Here is an 18,189-nt window from a genome sequence, read left to right as displayed (position 1 = left end):
CTTACCACAGACAGCCACCTCAGGCTCCCTCTAAGAACTCCTTCATCCCCATCTAGTCTCTACATTCAGCCAAAATAATCTTTAATAGACATAAATTTTGATTATGCCGCTTCGCGGCTTAAAATCCTTCAGTGATTCTCTGTTGCTCTTAGGATAAAGTCTAAGTGTGTGGGCTGTAGCCATGCGAAATTTCTTTCAGTTCCTCCACCAGACCTTTACCTGGCATATATATGTTCACTATTCTAGGTGCCTATTCTTTTCAGATAGGGACACTTCCCAGTTCTGCTGCTTCCACAGCCCCCGAACCTCACCATCAGAGCACTGGCCACACTGGTGAGTGTCTGTTTACGTGTCTAGACCCCCTGACCCCAAGTGAGTTCTGATGGGGGTTCGGGTGGTACTGGTGTTGGCTCTGTGTCCTTTGCACCTAGAGGACATGGAATAAACATTTATTGAATGATTACAGTATGGTTCTGCCTGTCCATTGCTGGAATTTTAGTTTGGCTTTAGACCATTGCAGGGTACAACTGGTACTTTTCATACAGTGGAGACGAGGAGATAAAATCCCTTTAGAGATGTCCGTGTAGAAAGGATTCATGATATCATAAATGGATTTGAACTTGGGCCCCTCCATTCCAGCCTTGGACTCATTAGAAAAATAAGATGAAATATTATTGGGTTCAATCCATTTCCTTAACCTGTTGACCCATCTATTTTTGTTGTGGTCCTTTTGTGAAGTCTGTATGTTTGGTGCAACAAAGAACAAAACTGTGGAAGAAAATTATTTTGAATCATGTTTTTTTTTTTTTTCTGGTTTCCTTTTGAAAATAAAAATATCTCAAAAGCAATTCTTTTAAAAGGTCACAGCTTCACAAACCCTGGATGAGTTATTTATTTATTCATTCATTTATTTATTTATTCATTTATTCATTCATTCATTCATTCATTCATTCATTTATTTATTTATTTATTTATTTTGCTGCTCCCACTGCTGCCATTTGGGTTGTTGACTTTTCTAACCTGAGCTCATTCATGGCTTCAGTAGAATTATTTCTTCACTTACAATGAGCTGCCAGTTTCCCTGTGTCCTAGAATTGCTAAAGCTTCTGTGCAATGAAATGAAGGCAGCTCCTTGGATGAAGCAAAGAATTGCTTCCAGAGGCCATTATTGCAAATTGTGTTTCAAGTCATGTAACTTACTGGCAATTGGGAAGTGACAGTTGTCCTCTTAAGTGAGTGATGAATTTGAACAAAACTAATGAGGCAAAGGGGCAGTCACTGTGAGTGTTAGGAAATTCTAAGACAGCAGTCATGCTGTTTTTTAAATGGAAGTAGGATTACCATGTCACGTGTACAGCTGCATGTTTATGAAGGATGGCATAAACTCTTTTGGAGAATGTTCCATTCTCAGAACTCCTTTGTAGAATTTGTCAGGTATTCGGGACATTGTTTCTTTCCCTTTCATTCTTGTAGTGTGGTTGGCTTGCAGGAAAGAGAAATGGATGACAGTTGTTCTAGCAGCTGGGGCAGTAACATTTCTCAGAAATCTCTGAAACTTTGCTTCTTTGTAGTGCTTATGCTGTAGAATGGGTGAGATAGTTTCAAAGTGGATATTTATTTAAAGAATTATATCATAGGCTTGTCTGGACCTGGGGAATAATACACTTGGTGTAGCATCTGCTCAGTCTCAAAAAGCTCATCAGAATAAGTATTGAAGAAATTGCTAAGAGTAACATTTGGCTCTTCTGTAACCTGAGAGGTTTTTTTGAATTGCTTTTGCTGTAGCATAGATGTATGACATAACAAGTTGTAAAGTTGCACCCCAAAAGTTGTACCTAAAATCCTAGAACTCTATTTGAAAGTTTTCCTATAATTGAAATAAAATGTATTCAAAAATAGAGAAAAGATGGCCACACCCTTAAATCTTGTGTGCTCAAATAGGTACTTCCATTGGTGAAAAAAGGAAGAAGGCTATGAAAAACACTTTTTCCTGCAGGAAACTGAGGAAATGCTTACATTTTATCATCTGCTAGGATACTGAGAATTTGATATCTCGGATTTCATGGAACAGCTTTCTGGGATATATAATTTTTATATAGTTGTAACTGTTGTACACATAATTTTTTTCCATTTACTTATTAACATGTATCACATGGACTGTATATTTGCATGTTGCATCCCATCATTTGTTTAGTTATGCCATTTACATTTGCATTGGAGGTTTCCACTTACTAGGATCTGACTTTCTATTAGACCGTAAGCTCCTCAGGGGTGGGGACCGTGATTGTGTTGTTCTTTACGATTTCCTCCACCATTCTTCGTATGTGGGGTCATCATCAGGAAAAGCATCAATGTGCTGTTATTTTGTTCACATTATTCCTTTTTATAAGGCATTTTAGATTTTATCAGTAGCTCATTAAATAAATTCCTATTGTGAGGCAGCTTAGCAACTTAAACTGATAGCTAAAATCATCACCCATCCAGTTTATGAAAATAGAGAAACTCCTATTAGAGCTTTATGCTGAAGAACGCACTGGTCATTTAAAATGGGTTGTTCCAGCATTCCAAGTCCTTCCTGTTTTCTGTGAGAATATCAGCTTCCCTGATAAAGAATGATACAATCTCACTTCGTGCCCCAAGAATGACACCAGAAGAGTCAGACTTTTGGTGCTAACCAGTTCTGCAAGGTTGCTCCCTCTATTCTGACGTCTTTTTCTTAGCAAGCTTTAGGTCAGCACAAAACAGGTCTGGAGATAAAGTCCCCTCGGTAGCATTGGTCTCCTTTGTGCCACGTACATTCTGGTTAGAATGGATGAGGGGGGGTGAGGTCTGTGAGGAAGCCCTGTGTTTATAAGTCAACCCCAAATTTCTAATATTGTTTAACATGGAGACTATTATTTCATCAAAAACAAAGGTTTCCTGTACTATTTTCTCCATTTCCTGTTGTTTTTTAAATTCTGTAAACATATTCAAATGCATTTTTGCTAGATCAGTAAAGCAAAACCTTCCTCCACCCTCCATTAAATGCTGGGCTCCTTGGGGAAAGGAAAATAAACCTGCTCTTAGAGGAATCAAAAGATCGCTTGCTGCATTACTCCTTCAGTCTTCCAGTTCTAAACGTAGATTTCTAAAATTGGAAGGTCTGTGTTTGTCCTCTTGAATGAATATGCTTTCGGAGTGTGAAATAAAGGAACCCTTCCTTCCCCTTGCCACGAGATCTCAGAGGGACAGTGCCAGTCCCCAGGGAGAGCTGTCCCAGGGAATGGGGCCATTTCTCTGTAGTACTAATGGGCACAGAAGAAAGTCCATGGGAATGAATATAAGATATATATTCAAGTGCTAAAAACAATACGGAGATCCAAGTGGGTCGGCATGTTATCCTCTGACGATGTTAAACTCTTTCTAACTTCTGCTTGCATTTCTCTTTTCTGTTCTCCTACTCTTTATCTCCATATAGCAAAACAAACAAACAAACAAACAAAAATCATTGATTCATTTGTTAATGAATGCACCATGAGTGATAATTCAGGTTGAACATATCAATGCTATTTATGAGAAAGTATTTCCTAAATTAAAAAAAAGTTGAAAAAATCACTATCTTATTGAAGTACTTCAGAAGTAAGTATTTAACATGACTGACAGGCAAATTACCACTCATTTTTTATGATTATCAGTCAAACCCTAAAAGGACTGGTCATTAAAGCAATTACTTTGTCAAGTTTGAATTGCTATATGTGCTGAAAGTTCTAAGAAGGCTTTATTTCTTTTAGAAATGTTTCATTCAGAATTTCCATAATGTGCACTTGCCTTCTCAAGACAGAATTAATTATGAATGTAGTTTTAAATAAGTATTTTTTAGGACTGAAACTCTTCTATATTTAATTTTAAAATATATCTTTGAGTTTATTAATGCAGGTTTGATAATAAGCCTATGGGATCATAATTTGATTTTTTAAATTATGGTAAAATATACATAACATAAAAATAACCATTTTAACTGTTTCTAAGTACATCGTTTAGTGACATTAAGTACATTCCCATTATTGTGCAGCTGCCACTATTATCCATCCCCAGAACCTTTTCGTCATCCCAAACTGAAACTCTATCCAGGCCCTGGCAACCACCATTCTACTTTCTGTCTCCATCAATTTGACTAGTTTAGGTACCTCATATAAGTGGAATCATACAATTTTTGTTCTTTTGTGTCTGGGTCATTTCCCTTAGCATAATGTCGTCAGGTTTCTCCCTGTTATAACGTGTCAGAATATCATTGTTAAGGCCAAATAATATTCCGTTGTTTGTAGATACCACCTTTTGTTTATCCATGCAGCTGTCGGTAGATATTTGGATTTTCCACCTTTTGGCTCTTGTGAATAACGATGCTGTGAACATTGACGTACAACTGTATGTTTGAGTCCCTGCTTTCAATTCTTTTGGGTGTATACACCAGAAGAGGAATTGCTAGATCACATGCTAGTTTTATGTTTAATTGTTTTAGGAACTGTGGTAATGTTTTCCACATTGGCTGTATCTTTTTACATTCCCACTTTCTACATTTAATTTTATGTTAATAATTCATTTAAAAAATTTTCTGGAAACACTCTGCCACCATAAGTTTGTGAATTTAAGCCAAGCATACCTCTTAAAGCTTTTAACAGCTTAGGGGGTAAACATCATGCAAATAACTAAACTTTTATTTTCATTTAAAATATTTATTTTTTGGTCACAAAGTGTTGTAAAATTTGGAATTTATTTAAACAATACAAAGAAAGAACATGTCATCTGTGGGAGAACCTTGTCTGAATTCTGAAGGCACCCTGTTCATGTCATTAGCTGCCCGGGTTAAGCATAGACTAACGAAGAAAGTATTGTGTGCCTTTGTAGTCTGTAGCCCAGGGATGTACCGTGTGCTGTCTTGTGAGCTCTCTGAGGACAAAGGTCACATTTGGTCTCCAGGGCCTTCCTCCCAGTGGCTTTTGGAAGAATGAAAGAATGAATGACATTCACAGGGTTTAACCAGGCAAATTTAGACAGAGGCATAGTGGGGAATGCTTTTTGGGACGTGCTTTTTATATTTGAAACACTTTAAAAAACAGGTGTTAGTGTATACTTCTGAGAGATGATAAAGTCAAAAGGAAGTAATGTTGGAGAAGGTTAGCCATTAAGGGCTAGGACTGATTTTCTCTGCAAGAAGAATTAGAGTGGGTGTTGAATTCGGACTGTGCCACTTATTGCTCTGTGACCTTGGAAAGTCATTTCAACTTTGAGCCTCATTCCTCATCTGCTGCTGAGAATGGATTATGGTCTCTTCCTTATAAGAGTATTGTGAAGAGTAAATGAAATAGTGTATGTGAAGCTACCTAACACTGTCTACAACAAAGTAGGTTCTTGATCATTGTTAGTTCCTTCCATCCTGCTTTTTATTTGCTTGTGTTGCTTGGAGTAATTAGTTGCGGGGCTAACATTATTGACCTTGTTTTCATGCTTTCAAAAATCCCCCATAGCTTCTTCATCTTGAACATCAAATTACAAATTTTTACAGAACATGTTTTTGAGAAACCCAGGTTCAAAAAGGTAAGTGACATGTCACAGTAAATGATTAAAAGTAAACCTTGGATTAAAACACAGGCCTCAGGACTTTGGGCCTTGCTATCAGTGATGCTTTCTGCTTTTATGATGGGTGTGGACATGGAAGATATATGACCTGGTTTTTATATTGACTCTTAAATTACAAGTTGTTGGAGAAATAATTTGTAAAATAAAGCTTCAAGTAATTTAGCATGGGTAAAGTCAATTCATATAATAAGCCATCCTTATGAAAATTAGCTTGATTTTTCAGTAGATTACGAAGTCCTGGGGGCAAAGTTGCCTATAACTGATTAGTAATTTCAGAATAATTGCACTGCTGTCAGGAAAGTGGATGATTTTTAAAGGGTAATATCCCTTTGTGTTGTAATTTTAAAGATTATTTTGGGCTAATTTAATTAATTTACCCCTTTCCCTCTATTAAAACAATTACATATTACATAAAATATTAAGTTTTAAAGACAAACTTTGATACGGTATTCTAGGAAAATGTTCTTGATTTCCTCGGAATTTATCTACTTTATAGAGATTTACACTGTTTCACTTCTTATGACTCCTTGTCTGTCTTGTAAGAGGCACAAGGCAGGCCATTTGGGGGACATCATTTTGTTACTTTTAAAAGCATGTAAGACAACCTTATGCAATGAACACATAAATGAAGAACACAGAAAAGAAGAACAATCTAGTACAAAGAAATATGGACTTTGTGTAAAAGGAGGACACATGAGCTTTTAAACATGAAGGATGCACATGGTGGCTCTGGAGTGCATAGCTTCAGGTCCTGATTCTGCCACGTGCTGGTTTGAGCAAATTCTGTTTTTTTATTATTTATTTGTATTTTTCAGTTACAGTTGACATTCAATATTATATTTGTTGTGGGTGTACGGCATACCGTGTTTCCCCCAAATTAAGACCTAGCCGGACCATCAGATCTAATGTGTCTTTTGGAGCAAAAATTATATTAAATTATATTAAAATATATTATATTTATATTAATATCTTATATTAAAATAAAGACCAGGTATGATATGATATGATATGATATAATATAATACTGAATCTTATATTAATTTTTGCTCCAAAAGACCCATTAGAGCTGATGGTCCGCCTAGGTTTTATTTTGGGGGAAACATGGTAGTAGTTAGGCATTTATGTAACTTACAAAGTGATCCCCCATAAGTCTAGTAGCCACCTGACATTATACATAGTTATTACCATATCATTGACTATATTCTCTGTGCTGTGCTTAGCATCCCCGTGACTGTTTTGTAACTGCAATTTGTACTTTTTAATCCCTTTACCTATTTCACCCAGCCCCTGAACTGCCTTTCCATTTGGCAACCATCAGTTTGTTCTCTGTATCTATGAGTAAGTTTCTGTTCTGTTTGTTTATTTATATCGTGTTTTAGATTCTACATATAAGTGAGATCATATGTTATTTGTCTCTTTCTGTCTGATTTATTTCACTTAGAATAATATCCTCTAAGTCTATCCGTGTTGTCACAAATGGTAAGATTTAATTTTTTTATGGCCAAGTAATATTCCATTGTATCTATGTACCACATCTTCTTTATCCAGTTGTCTATTGATGGACACCTAGGTTACTTCCATTTCTTGGCTATTGTAAATAATGCTGCAATGAACATAGGGGTGCATATGTCTTTTTGAATTCATATTTTGGATTTCTTTGGACAAATACCCAGAAGTGGAATTGCTGGGTCATAAGGTAGTTCTATTTTTAACTTCTTGAAGAACCGCCAAACTCTTTTCCATAGTAGCTGCATCAATTTGCATTCCCACCAACAATACACAAGGGTTCCCTTTTCTTCACATCCTCACCAACAGTCAGTCATTCTGACAGGTATGAGGTGATATCTTGTGGTTTTAATTTGCATTTCTCTGATTAGTGACGTGGAGCATATTTTCATATGTCTATTGACCATCTGTGTGTTCTCTTTGAGAAATGTCTATTCAGGTCCTCTGCCCATTTTTCAATTGCATTGTTTATTTTTTTGGTGTTAAGTTGTATGCGTACTTTATAAATATTGGATATTAACCCCTTATTGGATGTATCATTGGCAAATATCCTCTCCCACTCAGTAAGTTGTCTTTTTGTTTTGTTGATGGTTTCCTTTGCTGTGGAAAAACTTTTTAGTTTGATGTAGTTGCATTTGTTTACTTTTAACGTTTCCCTTGCCCAAGGAGATCTATCAGAAAAAATATTACTAAGAGCAATGTCAAAGAGTTTATTGCCTCTATTTACTTCTACGAGTTTTACGTTTTGGGTCTTACATATAAATATTTAATCCATTTTGAGTTTATTCTTGTATATGGTGTAAGAAAGTGGTCTAATTGCATTTTTTGTATGTATCTTCTAGTATTTCCAACACCAATGATTGAAGCGATTGTCTTTACCCTATTGTATATTCTTGCCTCCTTTGTCATAGATAAATTAACCATATTGGTCTAGGCTTATTTCTGGACTTTCTATTCTGTTCCATTGATCTATGTGGTCTATTTTTATGCCAATACCACGCTGTTTTGATTACTATATTTTTGTAGTTAGCTTAATATCAGGTAACATGATACCTCCAACTTAGTTTTTCTCAATATTGCTTTGGCTATTTGGGGTCTTTTATGCTTTCATATAAATTTTAGGATTATTTGTTCCAGTTCTGTGAAAAATGCCATTGGTATTTTGATAGGGATTGTATTGAATGTATAGATTGCTTTGGATGATGGTATGGACATTTTAACGATGTTAACTCTTTCTATCCATGAACATGGTATATGCTTCCATTTATTTGTACTTCTTCAATTTTTTTCTTCAATAATTTTCCAGGTATAGGTCTTTTACCTCCTTGGTTAAATTTATTCCTAGGTAGTTTATTATTTTTTTGATACAATTGCAAAGAGGATGGTTTTCTTAATCTAATCTATTTCTGATAGTTCGTTATTGGCATATAAAAATACAATCAATTTCTGAATATTAATTTTGTATACTTTATGTAATTCATTTATCAGTTCTTATAGTTTGGTGGAATGTTTAGGGTTCTGCATATATAAATCATGTCATCTGCAAATAATAACAGTATTCTTCCTGTCCAATTTAGATGGCTTTTCTTTCTTGTCTAATTGCTGTGGCTAAGACTTCTAATAGTATGTTGAATAAAAGTGGTGAAAGGGGACACTCTTGTCTTATTCCTGATCTTAAGGAAAGTGCTTTTAGTTTTTCATTATTTAGTGTGATGTTAGCTGAGAGTTTGTCAGACATGGCCACTGTTGTGTTGAGGTGTGTTCTCTCTGTTCCTACTTTGCCGAGAGTTTTTATAATAAATGGATGCTTGATTTTGTCAAATGCTTTTTCTGCATCTATTGGTATGACCATATGATTTTAAAAAAGATTTTTATTGAAATATAGCTAACATACAATATTATATTAATTTCAGGTATATACTATAGTTATTCAACATTTATATGCCCAAACAAGTGATCATCATGATAAGTCCAGCAACCATTTGACACTGTACCACGCTATCACAATATTATTGACTATATTCCCTAGGCTGTTCATTACATCCCCATGATTTATTTGTTTTATACCTGGAAATTTGAAACTCTTATTCCCCTTCACCTTTCCCCCTTTTTAAAATTTTCAATTACAGTTGACATTCAATATTATTTTATATTTATTTCAGGTATACAGCACAGTGATTAGGCATTTGTATAATTTAAGAAGTGATCCCCTTGACTAGTCTAGTACCCACCTGGCACTATACATAATTATTACCGTATTATTGACTATATTCCCTAAGCTTTACTTTACATCCCTATGACTGTTTTGTAACTACCAATTTGTCTTCTTAATCCCTTCACCTTTTTCACCCTGTTCCCCAAACCCCTCCCATCTATCACCCCAATAAATCTAGTACCCATCTGACACCATACAATATTGCATTATTATTGACTATATTCCTTATGCTATAATCTACACCCTACTGTGTAACAACCAATTTGTAATTCTTAATCCCTTCCCCCTTTTCACTCACCCCCTACCCCTCTCCCATCTGGCAGCTATCAAAATGTTTTCTGCATCTATGCGTTTGTTTGTTTTGTTTGTTTGTTTAGGTCATATGATTTTTTTATCCTTCATTTTGTTTATGTGATATATCACATTAATTGATTTGTGGATAGTTGAACAACCTTGTATCCCAGGAATAAATTACACTTGATCATGGTGTATGATCTTTTTAATGTATTGCTGAATTCAGTTTGCTAATATTAGTTGAATATTTTTGTATTTATTTTCATGAGGGATATTGGCCTATAATTTTCTTTTTTTGTGATATCTTTTTCTGGTTTTGGAATCATGGTAGTGCTGGCTTCATGAAATTAGCTTGAGAGCCTTTCCTCTGAGTTTTTTGGTATAGTGTGTGAAGGATAGCTGTTGATTCTTCTTTGACTGTTTGGTAAACTTTACCAAAATTTACCTGTGAAGCCATCCACTCCAGGACTTGTTTGTTGGGAGTCCTTTGATTACTGAATCAATTTCATTTGTAGTTATTGGTCTGTCCAGATTTTCTGTTTTCTTCTTGACTCAGTTTTGGAAAATTGTATGTTTCTAGGAATTTGTCCATTTCTTTCAGATTGTCCTGTTTTTTGCATATAATGGTTATTAGTATTTTCTTATTATCCTTTGTATTTCTAGGATGTCAGTTGTCTCCTCTTTCTTTTATGATTTTATTTACTTGTGTCTTCCTGATGAGTCTTGTTAAAGATTTATCAATTTTATTTATTTTTTCAAAGAACACCTCTTGGTTTCATTGATCTTTTGTATTTTTTTTTAGACTAGTTCATTTATTTCTGCTTTCATCTTTATTATTTTCTTCCTTCTACTCTGTTTGGGCTTTGTTTTTCTGTTTCTAGTCCTTTAGGTGTAAGGTTAGATTATTTGAAGTTTTGTGTGTTTTTTTTGAAGTAGGGCCGTATTGCTATGAATTTCCCTGTTAGAAATGCTTTGGCTGTGTCTTATACATTTGGGGTTATTGTGTTTTCATTTTCATTTGTCTCAAGGTATCTTTTGATTTCTTCTTTGATCTTATTGTTAATCAATTCATTGTTTAATAGCTTGTTATTTAGCTTCCATGTCTTAGTGTGTTTTTCAGTTTTTTCTTGTAAGTGGTTTCTAGTTTCATACCATTGTTACTGGAGAAGATGCTAGATAGTTTCAGTCTTCTTGTATTTATTGAGACTTTTTTTTATGGCCTAATATGTGGTCTATCCTGGAATACGTTCTGTGTACACTTGAGAAAAATGTGCTCTGCTGTTTTGGGGTGAAATGTCCTAAAAATATCAATTAAGTACATCTGCTCCAATTTGTTATTTGAGGCCACTGTTTCCTTGTTGATTTTCTGTCTGAGTGATATATCCATCGATGTCAATGGCGGTGTTACAATTCCTATAATGACTATTGTGTTGATCTCTCCCTTTATGTCTGTCAATATTTGCTTTACATAGTTTGGTGCTCCTACATTGGGTGGTGTAAATGTTTATAAGAGTTATATCTTCTTTTTGGATTGATCCCTTTATCATTATGAAATGTACTTTTTTGTCTGTTGTTAAAACCTTTGTTTTAAAGTCTATTTTGCCTGGTATAAGTATTGCTACCCCAGCTTTTTTTCGTTTGTTTCCATTTGCATGAAATATCTTTTTCCATCCCTTTACTTTCAGTCTGTGTATGTCTTTTTATCTGAAGTGGGTCTCATCTAGACAGCATATATTTGGGTCTTATTTTGTTCTTCATTCACCTACCGTATGTCTTTTGATTGGAGCATTTAATGTATTTACATTTACAGTGATTATTGATAGGTGTGTAGTTATTGCCATTTTAGTATTCATATTTATGATCTTTCTTCTCTACTTAAAGAAGCCCCTTTAACATTTCTTGTAATACTGATTTGGTAGTGATGAACTCCTTCAGCTTTTCTTGTTGGGGAAGCTCTTTATCTCTCTTTTAATTCTAAATGATAACTTTCCTGGGTAGTCTTGGTTTTAGGTCCTTGCTTTTCATTACTTTGAATATTACATGGCAATCCCTTCTAGCCTGAAATATTTCTGATGAGAAATAATCAGCTGACAGTCTTATGGGAGCTCCCTTGTAGTTAACTGCTTTTCTTTCGCTACTTTTAACATTCTCTCTTTGTCTTTAACCTTTGGCGTTTTAATTTTGATGTGTCTTCATGTGAGCATCTTTAGGTTCATCTTGTTTGGGACTCTGTGCACTTCTTGGACTTGTATGTTTATTTCCTGCCCCAAGTTAAGGATGTTTTAAGACATTTGTTTCAAATAGGTTTTCAGTCCCTTTCTCTGTCTCTTCTCCTTCTGGTACCCATATGATGTCAATGTTGTTACCCTTGCTGTTGTTCCAGAGGTCACTTAAACTATGCTCTTTTTTTTCTTACTGTTCTGATTGGTTGTTTTCCACTACCTTGTTTTTCAAATTACTAATTTAGTCCTCTGCTTCATCTGCTCTGCTCTTGATTCCTTCCAGTGTATTCTTCATTTCTGACTCATTCTTTTTAATGGTTTCTGGGTCCATTTTTATGTTTACTATCTCCTTGTTGAAGTTCTCACTGAGTTCATCTATTCTTCCACTAAGTTCATTGAGCATCCTTACAACCAGTGTTTTGAACTCTGTATCTGGTAGATTGCTTGCCTCCCTTTTGTTTAGTTCTTTTTCTGGAGTTTTGTTCTTTCATTTGGGACATGTTTGTCTCCTCATTTTGAGTACCTCTCTGTATTTGTTTCTATGTATTAGGTAGACCTGCTATGTCTCCCAGTCTCAGTAAGTTGGCCTTATGTAATAGGTCCTGTGGGGCCCAGTGGCACAGTCTTCTTGGTCACTTGAGCTGGGTGCTCCAGGAGTGTCCCTGTGTGAGTTGTGTGTGCCCTCCCATTGTAGTAGAGCCTTGGTTGCTGTAGGTAGTGTTGACCCTTAAGCTGACTAGCTGTGAGGACTGGCCACAACTACAGTGGACAAGCTGCTGTTCAGGGGCTGACCCCACGGAGTAGAATTTGCCCCAGTGGGGCTCAGGTGCCTGCTGAGACCACCCTTTGTGTGTGCCTTTTATGGAGCTAATTGAGTAGTGTTGTGTTGTGGTCTGAAGCTGGCCACTGGGTATATTCGTTCTGCAACCTCTTGGGAGGGGCTCTGGTGCAACCCCTGCCTTACCCTGCCCATAGCCACCTGGTAGGAGCTACAAAGTGATTCATGGTTGGTCACTGCCTGTGCTACTCCTGGAGGCATGTGGGAGAGGCCACACAGTGAACGAAGACAGGCTGCTACCAGTGCTGGGTCTGGGGCCTCTCAGCAAGAGGCACAGGGCATGCCGAGGCCAGCTGTGGATTGTCTGGGGCCTACAGACCTTTTAAAGTTTTTAGGAAAGTCTGTAGCACTGGCTGAAGCCAGCTACCTGTGAAGAACAGCTGCTGAAAGAGGCTCAGGTGGTGTGAAAGTTGGGTGGTGCGGGGTCATGGGGAGGCACCAAGGTGGGGCAAATGATGTTCATGAGGTCTATGCAGATTAAGATTTAGCATCAGTGCTAGGTCTGGGGCCACTCAGCAAGGGGCCCAGGGTACATCAAGGATAGCCACTGCCTGTGTGGCGCCTGTGGACCTTTGAGAATTTTTAAGAAATTCTGCAGTTTGGTCCAAGGCTGACTGCCTGTGATGAACAGCCACTGAAAGAGGCTTAGTGGTCCTGAGTTGGGTGCGTCAGGGTCTCGGGGTCACCAGAGTAGGGCGAGGTGTTCACTAGGTTAATGCAGATTCACATTTGGCGTCCACCTGCACCTGCTGGCTGTGTGGGAGGAGGGCTGAACACGTGAACAATTGTGGTTGCCCCTCCAGCACTTGCCCCGAAGCCACACAATTCATTTTTTCCCTGGCTGCCCCTCCAACCTTCGCTCTGAAGCCACACAGTTCAATTTCTCCCCATATGTTCCTGGTACCTTTCAAGCTGCTGTTACTTTGCTGGAACTTAGGGCAAGTGTTTGTGAGATAGTGAGTCTGTGCTTGGGCCCTGCAGAGGACACCTGGGCTTCCAGCAGCCCTCCGTCTCACCTGGCCAGAATCCTCACTGATTTTCACAGCCAGATGTTGTGGGGACTTCTCTTTCCAGCACTGGTGCTCTGGACTGGGGCGCCTAGTGTGGGGCTGGGACCCCTCACTCTTCAGGGGGTCCTTTGCACTGAGATGTTCCTCCTGATTTTCAGTCACTACCCATGTGTGTGGAATCAGCCTGTTTCTTGTCTCACCGCTTCTATCAGACTAAGTGTCTTCTTCTTTATATCCTTAGTTATAGGAGTTCATTCAGCTGGACTTCAGATGGTTCTCCAGGGTGATTGTTCTATAATTTAGTTATAGAACAACTAAATTATTCTATAGTTGGGAGGAGGCAAGCACAGCATTTACCTACTCCACCATCTGGACTGGAAGTTATTTCATGATGGACAGAGGCTAATAATCACATGACGTTTTCAATTGCAGGTGGTCAGAAGCGCAGTCTCCCATGTGCACATGTTGTCAGGGGCAACTTAAAAGCTGGTGGAATAAGGCCCTAGAAACTGCTGCCATAACCAGCCTTCCCAGAGGGAAACCAGATATCCTTCAGAACATTCTTAATATCTTTTTGCCTGTTTCCTTGTCTGTAAAGTGAGGATTAAATGAAATAGTACATGTAAAATATTTAGAACAATGCTTGGTGCATAGTGCTTCTGAAGTGTTATTTGTTATTGTTGCTGTTATTGTGATTGCTTCTAAAAGTGATGCCCAAGCTCACTCATCATAAGAAAATTCAAGTTTAAACAAAACTTAGACCCCATGACAATACACTTGTAGTAAGGTTGTGGCTAAACAGGTGCTGCCATACATTGATGATTATTTTCTGTATTGGTACTACTTCAGTAGAGGACAATTTGAAATAGCTATTAAAGGTAAAATAGCTATTGGGCTTTGACCTGGAAATTCCATTTTTAGGAGTTTATCTTAGAAATGTATGTACACAAAAAGCCATGTATATACAATAATATAAGCAAACAATAATTGCAGTATTGTTTGTATTAGCAAAAGACCAGAAGTGACTTAAATGTCTCTCAGTGGAAACAGGTAACTTGTTAACTCAATGTAATGGAATGCTCTGTAGTAGTATTGAAAAGAAGCAAAGTAGGTCTACATGTTCTAATGTAGAATAATTCCAAGATGTGCTGTTCAGTTGGAGAGGAAAGCTTCCGCACGCATATACATATAATGCTTATGTAAGTATACACTATCTCTGGAAGGAATTAAAACTACTAACAGTGGTTGCCTTTGTGGAGAGGGTCTAGAAGAGAGGGTCAGGAGACTTACTTTCCTATACCATTTTATACCGTTTGAAACAAATATGTTTTAACATGTTTATGTATTAGTTTTTACCCTCCCCCAAATCCTTTACCTGTTCCCACCAATACACACACACATATGCAGGTGTGTGTGCACACACATACACACCCATGCATGCACAATTTTCAGAACATTCAGATGTTATTCCAGGAGTCTGGCTGTGCAGTGACAGGGAACAGCCTGTCCTGATGGTGTTTAAAGCTTATTGATTATGTGGTGTGATACTTGGGGCATCCAAATTGGTGCTGATGGGGAAAATTTCCCTGGATGGTGGAAACTGAGGCCTGGCTAAGTATGCTTAAGCTCTGGGGATCTCTTTAGAGGTGCTGTGGGGGGTGCTGGAACCAGAAAAAGACCTTGGTCTTGAGCTTGCCTTTCTTTGCTATTTTTAGAGGTCTGTGACAAGGATGAGTAGGAAGGAACTTCAGGAGATGTGTACCTCATTAGGAAGCCCTGGTTGTATTTATCAGCTGTTTGGCTCTATTTCAGTTTGCAGAGGTCAGAGCCAGAATGAAAATTCATTTGGCACAATACGGTTTTATGCTTGTGCAGCCCCTTGGAATTTCTAGAAATACGTTTTGACTTTAGAAGAATTGGAGCTGTGACTAGGATTCTTCATGTAAAAATCCTTAAACAGATCAGGTTTAGAGTTGTATGGGAATTTAGACATCTCCTTTTCATTGGGTACCATTTAAGCCAGTTGCTACTTGCGTGAAGGCTGTAGTCATCAACTCTTAACAGCAAGATTAGGATGAATTGTCTTACCTTTGTTCATATAACGTTTCTCAATATGAAATGAAATATCTGTATAAATGTATAAAATGTGGTCATATAAGTGAGTACCAGAATATAATATTTTATGGTTTCATCCAGTAAATCGTAGGCTAGTGCTTCTTAATATTTTTGCCACTCTAGACTGAGGGGTGTCCCATTCCCATTGTTAAACAGTGGCTTGGCGTGGCAGTGATTTTCTACAGGGGTTGGGGGACTTTCAGTGCATTCTGGTGATGGTAGTGGAAGAGTGGGAAAGTAGAGATAAGGATTCTGATTTTTGTAACTCTCTCTCCTTCTCCCTCCCTCCGTTCCTCCCTCCCTCCTAGTTGAGTATTAACTATCTTAGACAAACTAGTATTACAGCCTTTAACTTTATCTCAATACTTGGGGGAAAAGTACCTGGATGAGGCACCCTGATTTCATCTAGTTCGCATGTCTTCCCCCCATATCTGCTGTCTGCTTGCACATAAGCATGCATGTAACAGATAAGCACTGGCTTGTAAGTGCACAAGACAAGCAACTGGTTCTAGCAAGTTTTCCTTCCATTACAGGAAAAGGCCCAGGTCTGAAGGTGGAGGAAAGATTAGACACGTTCCTGGGGAAAGTGAGAGATCTGTCTAACCAAAGGTGGGTCATTTATTCTGGAATTAGCTTTTGTTTTCTGTTATTAACAGTGCCCTTGTTTTTAAGTTAGTTTAGTGGTTATTTAATTTTTTTCTTGGAATCCTTTTTGTTTGTTACAGCAGACATGTCAGCTTATTTATAGGAATTCCTTGAAGCCAGAGTCATGGTGGATGTAGGAAAGTGGCCAATCTTCACTTTGCTCTCACCTCAGGAAATTGCATCTATTCGGAAAGCATGTGTCTTTGGCACGTCAGCCAATGAAGCATTGTATGTTACTGACAATGACGAGGTAAGAATCTTTCAAAACCCAGAGTTTAATTGTAAGGATTATTTTGGGATTGAGTTTTGAGGTGTGTAATTTGAAGAGCGAGGAAAGGTGGGGGATAAGAGAACCTGAAATTCAAGAAGACTGTGTCTTTTATCTAATTTGTCTTTTCTTTCAGTTTTCTTGATTTAACAGCACTTCACCCCCTACTACTCTTTGGGTTCGATAGTATAACCAAGTATTCTAAAACTTAAATAATACCATCAGAGGTTGAATTTTTCTTAACAACCTTTTTCGTCTCTTCCTACCCACTGAGCTGTCAAACTGAACTTGAGTGTGTCTTATTTACAGAGCGAATAAGGGAGCCTTTGTGTAACTTTAGGCCAAACAACTCAGAACTGTTTGTTTTCCAGGTCTTTGTATTTGGATTGAACTATAGTAACTGTCTAGGAACTGGAGATAACCAGAGTACACTTGTACCCAAAAAGCTAGAAGCCTTATGTGGAAAGAAGATTAAAAGCCTTAGTTATGGGAGTGGACCACATGTCCTTCTCAGCACCGAAGGTAAAGAGGAAACAAGTCCACCTTTTCAATTTGGGGGAAACTGAGCAGTTAATTCCAAGCTAAGGGGAGGTGAGGTTGGATCAAATAATTAATTTCTAATGGTTTGTCTCTTTATTTCTGAGGGGTGAAAGTTAAACATGCCAGGCTAACTCTGGAACAGCCGTAAGATGACTTATAAATTAAGCAAACTTCTGAGGTTTTAGGCTACTTAAAGTTGTGAAAGATTAGGTATAGCAAACCAAGTGGTCCTTCCACCCTAATTTTCAGTGGATTTGTGCTAACAAGGCAACTTTTAAGTTTTACTTTTTTATAAACAGAGTTAAAACTAATTTTCCAATCTATGTATAGTTCCTGAACCTTGAATTCAAGAAATCTTGGTTTATTCCCTGGCATTCCTGTGGGTACCGAATGGAAAGAATGCGGGTCGGATTCCTGTCCTTTTTCTCTTGGCCTCCACAGGATCCCTGACGGAGGCTATGCATTTGCCTCTGGCCATTTATCTCCACTGTGCGCACCCACAGCCCTCTGCAAATCTGCTATTTGTAACCTGAGTCCTTCCCTTTATATTTTAGGTACATTAGCTCTTGCTCTCGCTCTCTCGCAGAGAGAGGTCTCAGCTTTCTGTTGGGTGATTCTGTAGAGTGGCATTTGGAAGACAGTTTGCTCCCCTGCCTTTCTGCCTCCAGACCAGGGACTTCCTTTGATGTTGCCATAGCTCCTAGTAGTGAGCTTTTTGATTGTTTCCAACTCATAGCTGAATCCACTCCCAGTTGTCTGCGTCTTTCTGAAGCTGTGAGATCCAGATACGAGTGTGCTTGTCTAGTAAAAGTGTAACCGGTGTTGAGCATAATGAGGTGATTATCTCACTTCCGCGTTGTGTAATCATGCCTTCTGGCCTCACACTGGCTTTCTTTCAGGCCATTACAGCTTTGCTGACT

General features: G+C 37.8%; 1 protein-coding gene across 7 annotated transcripts in view; it reads left to right on the top strand.

Moving 5' to 3' along the window:
• The window catches only part of RCBTB1 (RCC1 and BTB domain containing protein 1), an 80,319-nt gene that overhangs the window by 33,399 nt on the left and 28,731 nt on the right, over window positions 1-18,189 (top strand). For 4 of the 7 annotated variants that reach the window (XM_081045874.1, XM_081045872.1, XM_081045873.1 and 1 more), the window contains 3 exons: window positions 16,350-16,425; window positions 16,545-16,711; window positions 17,101-17,251. In XM_081045874.1, coding sequence (XP_080902000.1) covers window positions 16,586-16,711; window positions 17,101-17,251 — 277 coding nt within the window. In that variant the 5' untranslated portion in view covers window positions 16,350-16,425; window positions 16,545-16,585. Of the gene's footprint in view, window positions 1-16,349; window positions 16,426-16,541; window positions 16,712-17,100; window positions 17,252-18,189 lie in introns of all 7 variants that reach the window. The other 3 variants (XM_081045871.1, XM_081045875.1, XM_081045877.1) reach the window with 1 other exon arrangement.

Source organism: Rhinolophus hipposideros, assembly GCF_964194185.1.
Source record: "Rhinolophus hipposideros genome assembly, chromosome: 4".
Lineage (NCBI taxonomy): Eukaryota > Metazoa > Chordata > Mammalia > Chiroptera > Rhinolophidae > Rhinolophus > Rhinolophus hipposideros.
This window is presented reverse-complemented; position numbering and strand designations above follow the sequence as displayed.